Here is a 17,594-nt window from a genome sequence, read left to right on the forward strand (position 1 = left end):
AGCAGTCACTCGCACAACAATGTTAAAAAAAAATCCCCGGTCCACCCCGCAAACAATAGGTCCCGCTCCTAACAAGAAGCCGAAGAAGAAGTTGAAGCGCCCGTAATTCGGTCACATATTGTTTTGGATAACAATATCCAAAACACTTCTATCCCTCAGGTGTTTTGTAGAATATGTCAACATACTATCGATTTGGAAACGCAAAGATACGTGAGATGACCACTTGAAGTCCAAAATCCATATGAAAAACAATGAACGCCGTAGCCAGGGCACGCCCCTTCAAACAACAATTTGAGTTTATAAAAAAAGAGTTTATAAGCACTTTAATATTTATGTCATGTTTTTATTTAAAGCACTAAAAACAGTGCAATGTTGTGATGTTTTAATAAATGTAGTCTTCTATCTGATTAAATTGTATTCGTTCGCACTTATTTGACACTCGTTCTGATGATTTTAAGTGTAAAAACGGAATTAATGAAAATTAAAACGGAAAAAACGGAATTTGGAAAAAAATAAAACGGAATTTGGAAAAAAATAAAACAGATTTCATATGGCCCTACTAGTCTCACCGCGACCTATTTGGGACATGGAGAGGGCTGGAGCTTCACTATTTATGAAAGGACTGGCACAAAGAATCGCTGAAAAGAGTTTCCACTGAAAAGACGGTGAGGTTCTGCTGCACAGAGAAATACATAATGGCTGCCATCATCACATTCACCTACACTTGGCTGCCCTTCCAATGCAAAGACATAAATAAAAATAGGCCATTCTGTGGACGCATTTATCCCACGTGTCTCCGAGTGTCTCCGTACTATGACTGATAAGATTCTTAGCATGGGTGGCCCCGGCGGGAGTTGCACCCCTAACCATGGCGGGGTTAGAGTCCATGCTCTACCATCGAGCTGGCCTGAACCAAAGGACTACGCTGAATTTAACTCATCCTCAGTTTTCTGTAACTCGATTAAAATACATTTTGTTGAAAAGGAATTGCATTCTTATAACACATCACCATAACCACATCGTAATGAACCTTCCTAAACCCTACTGTGTTGTTCCTGCTACAGGGGTAAACAAAAGAGAACAGCATATGGTCTCTCTCTCTCTCTCTCTCTCTCTCTCTCTCTCTCTCTCTCTCTCTCTCTCTCTCTCTCTCTCTCTCTCTCTCTCTCTCTCTCTCTCTCTCTCTCTCTCTCTCTCTCTCTCTCTCTCTCTCTCTCTCTCTCTCTCTCTCTCTCTCTCTCTCTCTCTCTCCCTCTCTCTCTCTCTCTCTCTCCCTCTCTCTCTCTCTCTCTCATATTGTTATACTGTTGTTATCTGCTGTGTGTATCCTTTAATAGGTTTTTATTTAATGTCCACTGTCCTTTAAATAAATAAATGAAAGAAAATGAAACCTTCACTCCCGGCATGACTCAACCCCAAAAAGATATGGCCCTACATCCCCATGCTGCAGGTTCACCCAGAGCCCCGCCCAGAGCCGGCGCGGTCGGCCTCTGGGCGCCAGGTTATTTCATGCATCCGGATCATATGGGGTGCTGTTGTGCAATATGAAAGGCCGTGCCAGGAGACTACGCCCACGGCACAGCGTCTGGTCCCATTTGCATATCATAGAATGACGCCTGCGATGGATCAATGAGAGCACATTAAACACAGAGGCTGAGGTTATCCTGCCGATCGAACTCGCTTACGCAACAGCAGTCTGGTGCATGTTTAACATGAGCCCCTGAAGATAACCATTATCAACATTCACACTTACATGGGACTGCTGTCCAAAGCAACTAACAATCATTTATCAAAAATAAGATCTTCAAATTCAGTTAAAAACCCCTTCACATGCGTACAGTTAAAAATAAACCAGGCCAGACACAGGGCAAGTTATTTGATGTATACAAATATAGATTTGAGGAGTGGCAGCCATTGTGCAAATTAGTTTTTCTCCAGTTCCCTGCAGGAAGTCGCAGGGCTCGGTCCGGCGGTGGACGGCCCGGACACACTTCTGTGCTTGCGTGCTGACTGCTGACGTCCCTGACTGTTTGGGCAGGCCGTCTGCAACCAGCGTGTCAACTGGGAAGCAATCGAGACCCTTAAGGATACATCGGCCCCAGGGGCCCTTACACACACACACACACACACACACACACACACACACACAGTCTCCAAGTCACCCTGCCAGGCAACAACCGTTTGTTTGTACTTCTTGCAATCAGGACCAACCGCGACTCGGCCCTTCAGCTCACCCAGGTCCACCCCACACAGGGCTGGGCGTCTCCCCCTGGAGAGGGGGGGAGAGGGCCCTGAATGCGTGCGACTCAATCCCCTCTCTGTGTGAACGGCACAAAGGGCCAGTGAAGGTGAGGGAGAGAGCCAGGGCACCCATACGACCAGCGAGCCTGACCCGGGGGCTCACACTGCAGGTAGTGTATGGCTCGGCGTTCCCGTCTAAAGACCGACTTTATGTTTAACCTGTGGAACATAGAAGGTTTCTGTGGCCCTAGCGTTCCAACAGGTGATAAAAAGGGCGTTTATTTGGTAAAGGGCAACTAGTCAACAGAGGAAACACGGCTGGTCTGAACAGTGGGACTTTGAGTTCTTTGGGTATTTGTTGATTGTATAATGATGTGACTAATGAGGACAGATGTCAAGATTTAATGTCCCTAGACTTTCGTTATTAAAAGGCCAAGATTAAGAGGCCAACCTAAAGTGTAATTTATTAGGCTAGGATGTGTCTGTTCATTTGGTTACAAACGGAAGGTGTCCTGTGACCCACTCCATCCTCTCCACGGAGCCACTATTTCAAGGGATTCCTCACTTCATTCTACACTCAGGAACAGTTCAGGAACCCCAACAGTACCCTCAGATGTCTGGAAGGATCATGGGCTGAGAGTGAGCCATCCAAGGGAGAGAGGAGCACGCCTCGAGATTCCAACGAGGACCCATTCTGGACAGTTCAACGCCTCCATTCAGCTCCTCCAGGGACCAATGAGGAGGTAGTCACCCCAGCCACCACCCCCACAACCACCACCACCACCACCTCCACCACCACCACCTCCACCACCACCGCCCCAAACACAGACCCCTCGTCAGAGAGCCCATCCCTGACAGTTCTGCCATGTGAAACATCATGATGCCAAACATGCCCCCAGCAGCGACGGAGCCATATCTGGTGGGATTATCTCATGCACACATTCTTGAGGGCTTGGAGCCGTGACGTCTCCAACAGTGACCACATTGTGACCTGCTCCACGGCTGAGATGGGGGTGTGGGAGCCCCTTTGTTCCAGAGGGAGTTCTGTGAATAAATAAGAGTTAACTTTGAGAGCGTCTGCCCGTGGCGACTCAAACATCCCATTGATGGCCTTCAGAAAATAACTATTTACAAACCACACCGCGATACTCCAGTGACCCCTGACTCGTCATTAACAAGAACAATGTTTTGCTACCAAACGCCCTTTCTTCATTATTCATAAACCAAGGCTGTCCAGAGTGATTGATGACGTCTCTGCCATAAATCTCGAATTGTGACAAGAGGCATTTGAATGCCAGATTCGAATCGGGAAATGTCATCAGGACATGCCATGCTACACAACGACCTGGACAGGGACACTTATCTCGTTATCTAGTTCCCCGTCAGTCACTCCCCAGGAAGGGACAGGCTAGAAATAAATGGTCTGTACTGCATTACAATGAAATGAAGAGCATGCGGGTCCTTGCCAGGGTTATATTCTGACTGCATGGCTATCAGGCTTCTGGTATTTCCCATGTATGTTGTTAGAGAGGTGGGGAAAAAAGCCTGTAAGCCGACTCTGGCCTCTGAGCTGAATGAGCGAACGTAACCGTGTTCCGGTGGCAGAGACAATGCGGCCATTGTGAGCCTAAGAGTGTCTACAGAGGTCTGGTTTACCATAACAGTGCCGCACACAGGCCTCAGGGGGGTTGCGTATGGCCACGCCGCGAGGCTTCAAGGAGCCCCCCGTCCTCCTCAGGGGCTCCTTGTGAGGCGGCAGTGGTCTGTCGCCCGTCCCAGCAGACCGGGAGCGAGGTCCCAGTGAATCACTGCAGCCTTAAACCCAAGACGGCGCTGTATTCCAGCGCTGAGGTCTGGTAACTTACTGCTTTGACGTCAGCAAGCCGAGTCAAATTCCCTGTAGGTGCTTGAATGGCTCGTTAACTGATATAGATGATGGAAAAAACAGTTCCAATTCGACAAACGCTGAAACACGACATCTACCCAGAGGCTGTCTGCTCCGTCAACACTTGGAGTAGTTTTAAGACAGTGCCTATTTTAGCATTCATTATTATAGCATTCGTATTGATGGCATCAATACGCTGAATACTTCCTCTACCAATGACAGGACCAGGAGGGTGAACCCCGGTGCGGACGTGTTGCCCATGATGGATGGTAGGCCTGCATAGCTCGGCCCTTTGAGGGCAGCGGCGCATAAGTTAACTCTGTCAGCACAAAGACAGCAGCTTAATTTGTTCAACCAGAATGTGTGTTGATTCGATGATGAATGAAGCGAGCAAATTTCCAGGAGACCACACTTCTTTGTCTGGGTTTTAGGTGGACAAAGCAGAGGGAAGGCCGATGCATCAGGAGCACGAGAACGGACTAAACACAGGAAAATGGCCGCCTTCAGCAGCTGCTAGATAAACAGAGATGGGAAAGTGACAAAGTGAAGAAATGACAAACCCTTTATCACCTCTTCAATAGATGCTTGGAAATAAAGACACATTATATATATATATATATATATATATATATATATATATATATATATATATATATATATACACAACACACAGTAAGCTATTGGAATATCTAGTAAGTAAGCATTTATTAAGGATAATATAATGATGCTATGAAGGGATTGTGTGCTCAATGTTCAGTGCTGGACAGTACTACAATATTCTGATTCAGTACCATTCCAGTGGTACCATAGTAACGGCAGAGCCCCATAGCAGTGATCAACAGTTATCCATCAACCCTTGAATATGAGACAGCTCTACAGTAGATTGTGATTCATTTGTAAAATGTTATATGGACTTTAACCGTGAATCTTGGTCGTGGCCTGGTTCATTACCCCAAGTAAACCATGACAGACGGTACGTGCAGGCGGATAACCCTTGCAGCGATATGGTGTTTCAAGAATCGCAGTTTCCATGACAATGTGCTGAGATTCTTCAGAATGTGCTAAAACCCGACCAATGTCTGTTCCTCGGGGGATAACGTTCCACCACTGATAGAATCGCCACAGCCGTCCTTATCGCCTTGTCACTCACAACTATAGAAAAGTCTAGAAAGTGTTTGAAGGAAGAACAATCAAATGTGGTTGAGGAAAAAAGTGAAGGGAGGAGGGAGACAATCTGATTAAACTCAGAGTACAGCATCAGAGAGCCCACAGAGAGACCTTTAGCCACCGACGATAAGGGCACTGGCTGCCTTCCTGGGCTCCTGGGCTGATAAGAGCATAGGGGCGAGCAGAGCAGCAGGTGTGCTGAACAAACGACTGGCAGAACAAGGGTGCCACACACACACACACACACACACACACACACACACACACACACACACACACACACACACACACACACACACACACACACACACACACACACACACACACACACACACACACACACACCTGAACTTGACACAGCACTTTCAGCCTGACCCCCACAAGGCTCCATCGACACTTACGGACGAAGCAGCTTGTGCCAGCATTATGTTTCTGCGTTATTTCACCACTGAGTTCCTCGCACGAAATGGGTGTGCCATAAAAAGCAAAGTACACATCACAGCCCGGAGGGTCGGGGGGGCAATACACACCTAGTGACCGATTACTCAGACGTTACAAGTACACGCTAGTAAACACTGAGAGGGCGTAAAGGCAAAGTCGATAAGAGAGGGATAAGGACGCGGTGCAGCTGTGAATATTGAGCAGAGGGCGGGAGGTGTGTCGGCCTGCACCAAGATCCACGCACAGGCAGGTACCAGCTAGAGGCTGTGATTCATCCGAAGGCCCGTTAAAGTAGACACAGAAGAGCAGAGGACGTTTGCCCCCTCTAACATTAGTAGGTCTGCTAAGGGCTTTCGCTAAGCCTGTGATCAAAACACATTAATTTTTAAATCTACCGACAAATCGCTGCATGTGAGGAGGATCTGCAATGCGTAGCCAGCCTCGGTCGCGGTGGTTCACTCACCGCGCTGCCAGACGGGACGCGAGGCCTATGGGGGAATAAGCCACTGTGGTGCGGTGGGGAACAGATAGTCAAACGTTAACTTACACAATCACTCAAACCTAAACTAAGAAATTAAGTCGTAGGAGGCTATACAAATGACATGTGGATGTGGTTATAAAAGACTAGGATTACCGGTACCCTAAAATAGATTTTGAAGCGGATAAAGGCATCGTTTATAATATGATTTGCAACTCTAACACGACACATATGGGTAAGTGTATGAATATAGGGTGTTACAAGGTGATATAACAACCATAAACGGAGTGGGTTTTTTTTGCGCCGTCGCTTCTGGTGGTTACACTGCAGACATGACCGCGCAGCAGCGCACTTGCTGCCCGGGGAGACGAGCTCCATCCCCCCGCCGCGGCTCCAGCTGACCCCTCCCCGGAGCAGGTTCCTCTCCGGAGCAGGTTCCGCCCCGACCGACTCTCTCCCAAGGGTACCCAGTACATCACTGTAACGTTATATAACATGGGCAACATCTCCCGGGTCGAAGGTATTCGGCCGGTCCGTTTCCCCTCGTTATGCCAGAACGAGAATAACCGCGTGATAGAGAATAAGGACCGAGGCGAGAGAACAAGTGCATCAAAATCAACCCGACGGGGCTTTACCTTTGGCCGCCTCCACCGCGCATAATAGTCCGAGGACCAGTCCGACCGCGGATGCGAATCGTGTATTCCTTCCGAACTGCATCCCGAATGTAAGCGTTGAAACACGGGGGTGGCGAACACGACCTTACTTCTATGCTACGTGAGTCGGCTCGAATATTTCTTTGTCAGGAAAAAATGTTAATCCAGAAGAGACGCGTTCAGTCACCGCGGTAGCTCTAAGATGGCCGTCAACGCCGCCGCTCTTCGCTTCTCTTCGATCGCCGCTCGCTCTCCTGCAGTCTGCAGCTGTATCCACGAGACCGACGGCCAGTGACGTCAAGACTGTTATTGTGGGAGACTTGAGCGCATGCAGCTAGTTTAGCACGGGCGGCTAAACTAAGATTGGGCCGGTGGTGGAGGGGAGGGGGGTGTTCTTGGTTGGGTTGGGAGGGAGTTGCCAAGCAGTAGCCTATACCATTTACTCCCCTAGATTTACACAATTCAAATAGAAATAACAGGCTCTCTCTCTCGCTCTCTCTCTCTCTCTCTCTCTCTCTCTCTCTCTCTCTCTCTGTCTCTCTCTCTCTCTCTCTCTCTCTCTCTCTCTCTCTCTCTCTCTCTCTCTCTCTCTCTCTCTCTCTCTCTCTCTCTCTCTCTCTCTCTCTCTCTCTCTCTCTCTCTCTCTCTCTCTCTCTCTCTCTCTCTCTCTCTCTCTCTCTCTCCCCCCCCCCCCCCCACACACACACACCCACACACATTGAGCACAGTAACAGAAGGAGAGAAACAGAAGGTGGTACTTTGAGCAATATAAACTTAATAATTTAAAACAACACACAACAACACTTAGCCCCAATATCATCCTCCCCTTGCTGAACCGCCCGGCTCTTACAGCGTCGGATGTGTGAAAACAGAGCATCCTCATTGCAGCTATATGGGGGGTGCAGTCCAATCAACACCCTGGCTGCCGCTCACACATCCTGGGGGAGAGAAACGCGTGCACCACTCATGAAATCAGACGCAGAAAGATTGTTTCACACCGTATATCATTTTGGAAAATCAGGAGAAAAGCCATTACATGTGGGTCCATTATATATGATGTGGTTGAAGGCTGATGATTGGTTGCCGTTCCATTACCTCTGACTGGGCTGTAGGCTGTGGATGGAGGATCGTGGTATTTCCTTTATGGATACTGTTTCTCTAACACATTGCATAATACATCTTCAGGTTCAACTGTGAATATTGTTTCATGAGTTTTGTAATTGATGGAGCTATCCATTCATGAAAAAGTTCAAACTCAAAGAGATTAGGTCAGACAAGATACACTTTACTGGCTATAGGGCAGTGAAATATAAAATATATTCTAATGAAAAGGACAACAAAAAATAATTAACTACAAAACTACAACAAATGTACAAGAACTTCCAGTGTGCGCTCATGAGGCACATGCCATCGAGCTCATGTCTCCAGGACCCTGCTTCATTAAAGAGGATCCCTCTCTACGTGTGTTGTGTAAGAGGGGTCACACGGAAATAACACTAGACTCTAAAAGGACCTGGGCATTATCTTAGCATGAGCCCTGTGTGTGTGTGTGTGTGTGTGTGTGTGTGTGTGTGTGTGTGTGTGTGTGTGTGTGTGTGTGTGTGTGTGTGTGTGTGTGTGTGTGCGAGCGTGAGAATGAGAGAGAGAGGCCACACTATCTGACGGTCTATAAACAGGCCCGGTCTTCAGCCAATGAGTCGATGGCGGTGGATCCGCAGCACAATGGCTGTTTGTTCTCCTCATTGGATCGGCATGAACTGGCCGGGAGAGGATGGTTCTCAAGCCACAGATGTCCATCAATGGGGGGGGGTTGAAGAGGCATAAAATGACCATTGTTACGTCTTTAGAGAGCCACCCATCCAGGCCACGGCGGTGATCGGCGGATCAGTGTGAGACAGCGATGGGCTGCTACTGAGGTGTTACTTCCTCCTGACATCCTCCTGCTGCTGTGACTGACTACAAATTATTTCCATGGTCGTTGAAAACAGTCTCGTCTGTACGGCCGGGACCGTTTCTGGAAGCTCCTTGATTGATTAGCCACGGTTTCCTTTGTCATTGGTGTCGGCGTATTCTCCAGTGACGGAATAGTTTCCTTTTTTATAGCTACTTTTTAATAGCTCTGTTGTTAGAAAAGCTTTCAATGCACCTATTCAATGGCCTGACATTCAATTATAGATAATGAGTGGTTCGGTTATTCTACTTTGAAACCAGACATTTGCAAATCAGCTTAAATTAGATCAGTTTACAGGAAATCGTTGTTATTATATCCCCAGGAACCGTTTTCACATTTGTATTCTTGTTTATTGACATTCAAGAGTATACTTTATGTGTTTTAATGCTATGATATAGACAAAGCTTACTTATTAAAAAAATGACTATTTTTAAAAATGACTATACTAAATCTGTCACAAATTGTCACAATAACCCAGACTTTAAGCTGTAAAGATGAATATGAGGAACTGTGATCAGTTGCTATATAAGCTATCTAACCAAACACTTGAGATCAGAACTTCCTCGATGCACAGGTGACATGTTGATTACACGTCACCTGAGGTTATCATAGGTCGGCCAAGGCCTCAGGTCCTTTCTAATTACTGAGCAATATCTTCATTTACATTATTTATACTCCAACAATTAGCGAGTTTTATCACGGTCAGGGCATACGGAAGGCATTATGATTTCCCCAAGAAGTCTATATTATTAACTGATGATTACAGATAAAACAGCCATGCATAATAAGAGTAATTATGGAACACAATTTAGTGCGGCAGGGTTTTAATGTATTCTCCTTCCAGCCCGAACGGATCCTTATCAAACGGTCGTTACCACCGTTTTTTAAGTGTGCTTCGCGACAGACCTTCCGGTGTGCTACAGTGGTGGGCTTTTAGCGGACCAGAATCAAAGTAGAGAAGTGGCCTCCCACTGTGGTGGTTTCCTGTGTCTGGACCAGAGCTGTCCCCTCCTGACATGAACCACTGGAGCCGACACTGGCAACCCAAATCAGGGGGAGACCGTCCCCCTCTCCCCGGGGTCGACATGGCGGTAGCCGGTAGACATGGGAGATAATTGACTGTAAGGCTCTTATCTGGGTTATCCGGAGTGATTTCCTTCTACAACGGCCTCTGATGTGTGATTGAATATTAATGGTGTGCTGTGATGAGAGACGTGATTATCGTGGGATTGTGCTGAGGGGGTCACACCTCACAGAAAGGAAGAAATATCTCCCGGGACTATTGTTAAAAATATTCTTGGTCATCAATGACGTATATTTTATAAAATACTAATATATTTTGATTGTGTGCTTAAGGATTTTCATCATTTCATCAAGCCGACACTTAATCTAATTCAGCTTCACTTGAGATTTATCTTATCTTTACTCGTTAAAATTGCTATCAATCGAATGGACTTTATTCTGTGTCCTGGTACACCACTCTTAAGTCCAACACTACATCCAAAAAACACATTTCTTATTCTAGACAACCTTTCAAGAATGTTTCTTTTTTTCCCCAGGTGTATAATACCACATCAAAGGTATTTAAAACCCGATTCATTCACTCGCATTTGATCCTCGGCAGAATTGTGTCGATCTATTTTGGTTCACATAAAGAGAATAGCAGGTCTGTGCATATTGAAGCACCGATAGCATCAGTGTGATGAACCGAGACATACTTCATCATTCTGCGCTGTTAACCCTAATACACGTCAACTGACCCAATCCCCTGACCACAAAACAAGCACTTGCACTCGAACCAATGCAACTTTGACCCTGTCCGTCTGCTGTACATCAGAGCAACCTGTATAGTCTCCTTAGCCTTCAGAGCTTCCTCTGTCCTGTTTAACAGTCACCACGGTCAACGTGAGGTGACGGTTCAGCAGTTCCCATTGTGGAGTGAGGACCACCAGATCACCGGGCTGAGTGGGAATCTGACAGATGGGCTCCAGGGCTCAGGCCCCCCCCCCCCCCCCCCCCCCCCCTCCTCAAGTCTCCCATATGACTCCCTCTCTCTCCCCACACATGTTCAAGGACTCTGGGGAGCAGCCAATCTCGGAGCCCCGTCGGGCACACAAACAAAACGTGAGTCATGACTCGATTGAAAGCTGAGAGTAATGAGGAACCTGTCGAAGATGGACCTACCTCGTGGGTTCCTCCAGATGGACCGACCTCGTGGGTTCCTCCAGATGGACCTACCTCGTGGGTTCCTCCAGATGGACCTACCTCGTGGGTTCCTCCAGATGGACCGACCTCGTGGGTTCCTCCAGATGGACCTACCTCGTGGGTTCCTCCAGATGGACCTACCTCGTGGGTTCCTCCAGATGGACCGACCTCGTGGGTTCCTCCAGATGGACCTACCTCGTGGGTTCCTCCAGATGGACCTACCTCGTGGGTTCCTCCAGATGGACCTACCTCGTGGGTTCCTCCAGATGGACCTACCTCGTGGGTTCTGTGGGACGGCCTATTCCCCCAGATGGCGGCCATGTTGCTTTGCGGCGGTTGTCAGGCGGGCTGCAGTGGCGTGTCTTTGATGCTCTTGTTTATTGTTAAACCTTGACCTTTGACCCTCACAGAAGGTCACCTCTGACATGCATAGGGAGAGTTAATGAGTGGGAGGGGGGGTCATGGGGGGTTCAACCTGTGCCTTTATCGCCGTTGCGAGGTGGGAGATGGTTGTCAGTTCACGTCTCATCAGTCTGCTGGGATGGACGGCGTGGGTTCTTCTAAACGTCTGCGGCCAACATGGAGAGCAGCGGACCCCCCAGAGCCTTCAGCAGGGGACCCCCAGAGCCTTCAGCAGGGGACCCCCAGAGCCTTCAGCAGGGGACCCCCAGAGCCTTCAGCAGCGGACCCCCAGAGCCTTCAGCAGGGGACCCCCCCCAGAGCCTTCAGCAGACCCCCCAGAGCCTTCAGCAGGGGACCCCCAGAGCCTTCAGCAGGGGACCCCCCCCAGAGCCTTCAGCAGGGGACCCCCAGAGCCTTCAGCAGGGGACCCCCCCCAGAGCCTCAGCAGGGGACCCCCAGAGCCTTCAGCAGGGGACCCCCAGAGCCTCAGCAGCGGACCCCCAGAGCCTTCAGCAGCGGACCCCCAGGGCCTCAGCAGGGGACCCCCAGAGCCTCAGCAGGGGACCCCCAGAGCCTTCAGCAGGGGACCCCCAGAGCCTCAGCAGGGGACCCCCAGAGCCTTCAGCAGGGGACCCCCCCCAGAGCCTTCAGCAGCAGACCCCCAGAGCCTTCAGCAGCGGACGCCCGCGCGGCTCTGATCGACTGTCTGGGAAAACACTTTGAAACATCAACCTTTACCATATGGCGCTTTTCACTGTTTCACTCTGGAAGGGATGGCACGCACACACACACACACACATAAAGACACACTCACAAACACACACACACACACACACACTCACACATATAAGCGCACACACAAATACACCCACACAAAAACACACTTAAGTTAACACATAAACCCACCCACACTCTATTCTCACACTCACACACACACACACACACACACACACACACACACACACACACACACACACACACACACACACACACACACACAGTGTGCTGAAGCATTCATCCACCCCCGTACCGGATAGAGTTAATGAGAGCCCAGACTCTGCAGGCTGCGCGCTGCCCACCCGTAGCGGCGGGTCCCATGTTGACACGATGTGTGATTAAAACCTGAGCCCCCTGAGTTCGGTGACCAGACCCAGACAGCGGAAGGGAGCAATCGGCCCCCTCTCCCCCCGGTTCCCCTCCACGGAGAGCGGGTAATACGGGAGTAAGGAGGAGGTGGGGGGGCTTCATGACTGCCCTCCACATCTCTCTCTCTCTCTCTCTCTCTGGTGAGAGAGAGAGAGAGAGAGAGAGAGAGAGAGACAGAGACAGAGACAGAGACGGAGACGGAGACGGAGAGGGAGAGAGAGAGAGAGAGACAGAGACAGAGAGAGCGAGAGAGAGAGACAGAGAGAGAGAGAGAGAGAGAGAGACAGAGAGACAGAGAGAGAGACTGGTTCTGTCCCTGCTTGTGGAAACAGCATTAAATGTTGAATAAAGATGTAAAGTGAATATATTGATAAATATTGGAGGAATGTTTCTTGTGTATTTATACATACGAGACTACTATCCATCAGTTTGGGGCCGTGTGGATGAACCATGCCTTGTCAAAAGCATTTCAGTGATATGAATTACACAGCGTTTTATGGCGCAATTTGCTCATAAAACGCTTTGACTTTGCTCCTGACTTTCCTGCTGTACCGTGCACACGGCTAATAGAATTCAACGGCAGGGGCGCAGATAAAACCAGGGATAAAACGCTGGGGCAGAAGTGGGAGATGTTCCCCCCCACTACAGAGCGAGAGGCCCCAGACCAGCAGCACATCATTAGCGCTAATCGCCGCTGTTGAGTCCGTCCCCCCGTCCCCCCCCTGTAGTTTCCAGAGCGATGAACATCGTCCGCATTGAAGCACAAAACCTCATATTGTTGAATTCACATAAAACAAATGTTATTTGTCTACATGCAGAACATTTATACCTAAATCTTTTTTCTCGCAGTTGTAAATAAGGACTAAGCACACATTACACATCCAAAAATGTATTTTCAGCCCCATTAAAAAGGGAGACAGTGGTTCTGTTGCGACATTGCGTCGGTCCAATACGGGCGTCCTTCCTTTGAGTGTGGTGGTTATTATATTGTGGGGTAATGTTGCCGTTGTAAAACAGCAGCCCTGCTCTGGTTCCGTTTACCCTCGTGCCGTCGACAGACGTGAATGAGTCGGCACCTCCTGGTCCCGTCGGCGGGCGCTGTGGGGTCAAACCGCTGGAGCTGGCTCAGAGCACGACGCTATGGAACGCTAGCAGGTTAGCTCGACGGCGCCGCCACAGGGAGCTGCTGGAGGAAGCAGAGCTCCGAGTGGTTTAACGAGCAGATAGCAGCTGCCTGTCATCTCCCACCTCGTTCGCTTCCTCACATGAGCGGCGGTCTGTCACCTCCGGCAAGATGTGAAAAAAGAACCAGGAGATTCTATCTGGCTCCTGTTCATGGAAGATTAAGATACCAGTCAGTCTCTCTCTCTCTCTCTCTCTCTGCACTCTGCATGACCACCACCATCTCTGTTTGCCTTCATTTCTCTCACCATTTCTCTCTCTCTATCACCCTCATTCTCTCCATCACCCTCCCTCTCTCTCTCCACACGTGGCCCCGTTAATAATTGATTCAACCACATCTCATCTCAGCCCATCCTTCTCTCTCTCACGCTCTCTCTCTCTCTCTGCGTCATTTTCAATGTCTCATCAATGCCGCTCGACCCCGACGCTGCCGGCATATTAAATCTGTGCCCCTACCGCGCCAGCCGCAGCGTCAGCCGAGTAGCAGCGGGGGGAAGGCGCTTCATAAGCGGCTTGTCACACCGGGCGGAGGTGGGCGTCGCGTCCCGTTCCCTGGGAGACAGGTACCAACGAGCTGACGTCAATAATCCCGCGCCAAGCTCTTTTTCCCGCTTAGTCATTTCCCGCGCCCTCATTCAACACAATGACAAGCCGTCGAAATCGTCCCTTTTGCTCCGCCCTATTTGTACTCCGGCTGATATGCAGATAGAGATGAACGAGGACCTCTCGAGGTGCTCCAAGTGAATGAATAATTGTGTTTAGAAAAGCATCGAATCATTCAATTTACGGTCCAATTTTTTTTCCCCCTGCTCAATGAGAGAAATCGCAAAGCCCCCCTGACACTCTCCGAAAACTCTGGAGGTGCGGAGAGTAAATCGTGACGTGTTCTTCCATCAAGCTCTCGCACAGGCCCGGAGACAGCGGTGGAAACAGGGTGCTTGTTTAGGGTCTCCATAACTCTGGGCCTGTCAGGAAGCCCCGGAGTGAATGATATTCACACACACACACACACACACACACACACACACACACACACACACACACACACACACACACACACACACACACACACACACACACACACACACACACACACACACATAAATGCAAGCATGCATGCATGCACTTTACATAGAACTATTATATAAAAGGCGCGTCATTTATGCATGTCATCTGGGGTCCTGCATGGAGATATCTACCAAAACATGCCACACACACACACACAGACACACACACGACACCGGCCATTGCTTCACTCCTGCAGTTGAAAATAGCCATTTGCTTCCTCTACCCCCCCCCCCCCCCCCCCCCAACATCCCAGAATATGCTCCCTGCAGTCCCATTCCTCCTCTCTGAGTTGCCCCCTAAAGATAATTTCGGCCCGGGTATTTTAGGAATCTGTCTAAGGAAAAGATAATCCTGGAACAGCTGCTCTCTCATATAAGAGAAGTCTCAGAGGATTCGGGTGTCATTCGGGACAAACCCACAACATGTGTAGGGAAAGGGATCATCCCAGTCCTATCAGGGCCCTGCCTCAGGGGTCAGGGCAGGGGTCGGGAATAGATCCCGGGGAAGGGTCCGAACACACCGGTCGCTATGGCAACAAGGTCGGCAACCGCAGACGGACGGAAGGTGTGTGACTACTCTCAGTCGTAGCAATACACTGTGCGTGCCTGCGTGCGTGTGTGCGCACGCACACTCATGTGTGATGGCGTACTTGAATAATGCAATCAATCCTAGGAAGGTATAATCTATTGAGTTCAACGTATAAACAATGATCCAAATGGATGGGTTAAAGACAGTTTGATCTGGATGGGTAACCAGTAAACAGTCAGAGGCATCGCCTAGCAACAGGTGCAGCGGCGGCGACGACCTTTGAGTCCCCCTAACCGCTCACTAGGGCCGCTCACTATCAGTACTGATTAACCTATTAGGGAATTAACAAAAAATTAAAGTATGGTGAAATCTCGAGGTCGGGGCTGTGCTGTCACTCATCCTTCACGACAGGGTTGCTGGTCAAAAAAGCGTCTGGAGTCAGAGCCCCCACCGCGCTGCGGGGTACTTACTGTGTTTGTTGTGGTCGAAGCCCGTCCTCCACCAACGCAGTGTTTACGTCCCGTCCCCCCCACACACATACACACACGCACGCACTGTGCCAGAGGCATTGTTTTATAGCTAACTTCTCTGTTGTAGGTCTCTGTTGTAGAAGAGACGATCACCATGTTTTTCATAATTACAAACCCGCTCACGTGGCCAAATGAATGTGCTCGGTACCCACGTGATCTGAGCCCGTGTGCTGACGGTATGCTCAGAGCGCGGTGGTACCTTCAGGGGGTTAAGGTTGGCGCTGGCCGGTTGCAACACTAGATTGGGCTGTAATTCACTTTGCAGTCAGTTGCCTCAGCCACATTCACGAATTTCATTAGGGACACTTCCAATACGTTAATCACTTTTTTAGCCCCAGACGCTCCTGAGTGGGTTTTGATCTCCAGCCAACCTATCGGCCGGTGATATTTCTTCTTCGGTCAGCACCCCCACTCGCTGCCAGGACAGTAGACTGGACGCCCCCGGCAACGAGGGAAGGTCGCGCGCGCGCACGCGCGCGCGAGAGAGAGAGAGAGAGAGAGAGAGAGAGAGAGAGAGAGAGAAATGGTGATTGGGATGGTGATGATGTTGGTTGCAGAAGTAGTGGTGATGGTGGTATTTCGGGTGGTGGTGGTGGTGGTGGTGGTGTAATGGTAGTGGTGGTGGTGGTTCGGGTGGTGGTGGGGGGCGGAGGTCGTGATGGGATGGATGTCTCCTCTGCCAGCTCCTGCTGAGATAACTGCTGAGTCATTCTCTGCATTCCGGGCATTCCGTGGCTCCTGAGCTAGCATAGCCGCTACCGGGTTCGTCTCGGCCTCCGAGTACACATTTAGTGATGGGCTTTGTCTGCCTGACATGGATTACATTCTAGATATCTTTCTGTCTCTTCTATCTTTCTAAACGCTGTCTGTCTGTCTGTCTGTCCATCGCTCTCTCTCTCTCTCTCTCTCTCTCTCTCTCTCTCTCTCTCTCTCTCTCTCTCTCTCTCTCTCTCTCTCTCTCTCTCTCACCCTTCACCAAATCCCCACCACCACCACCACTGAAGTTTGCGCTGCACGAGATTAGAAGAAGAATTCAACTTTGGATAAAAGTCAAAGACGAATAAAGTGATTTTAAACAAATAAAGAGATTTTTTCAGGGGGAGAGGGGATGAAAGTTTATCAAAAGGAGAGATCTAGAATGACCTTGGTGAAGGCCATGCTAGCAATGGGGCTTAACAAGATGGCAGCAATATGCTGCAACACTTTTGTTATTGTTGTATTCTGATCCACTCCTTAATGACTCGCTTGTCACTCAAACACATTCCCCGGCCGCCAGATCCACAATGCCGGCCGGATCAAACTGTGAGGAATATATTTCTCTATTGACTGTGTGGTGCAAGACGTATGAGAAAGGCATCACAGAGTCTAAATCATTAAAAGAATAACGTTCATATCAGAGGGACTGTGCTCTCATTATGTCTGCGTCCCGACAGACTAGAACCAAGCATGAATCCCTCCATGATTAAACCCTCTGATGGAGAGTCAAGACGACATGCTACGGCCGCCTCCATTCTGAAGAAGAGGAGCATTAGAATGTTAATTATGTGAGTGCTGCTGGTTCTAGGTCATCGCGAGCCCTCATGAGATGATTTGTCATTACGGGAGGCGAGGTTGTGGTTGAGATTCTGTTTCTCATCTGAGCCCTGGAAAAACAACGTTTTCATTAGCCCAGGAAATGGTTTATTAACGTGATTGAGGACGTACAGTAGTACACACC

The 17,594-nt window shown here is 49.2% G+C and overlaps 1 protein-coding gene across 4 annotated transcripts in view; it reads right to left on the reverse strand.

Annotated features, from left to right (window-relative positions):
• clstn1 (calsyntenin 1) overlaps window positions 1-7,342 on the reverse strand; it is a 42,333-nt gene extending 34,991 nt beyond the window's left edge. For 2 of the 4 annotated variants that reach the window (XM_030362417.1, XM_030362401.1), the window contains exon 1: window positions 6,848-7,342. In XM_030362417.1, coding sequence (XP_030218277.1) covers window positions 6,848-6,929 — 82 coding nt within the window. In that variant the 5' untranslated portion in view covers window positions 6,930-7,342. The remainder of the gene's footprint in view (window positions 1-6,847) is intronic. The other 2 variants (XM_030362424.1, XM_030362409.1) reach the window with 1 other exon arrangement.
• Window positions 7,343-17,594: the final 10,252 nt, after the last annotated feature.

Source organism: Gadus morhua, chromosome 1 (genome assembly GCF_902167405.1).
Source record: "Gadus morhua chromosome 1, gadMor3.0, whole genome shotgun sequence".
Lineage (NCBI taxonomy): Eukaryota > Metazoa > Chordata > Actinopteri > Gadiformes > Gadidae > Gadus > Gadus morhua.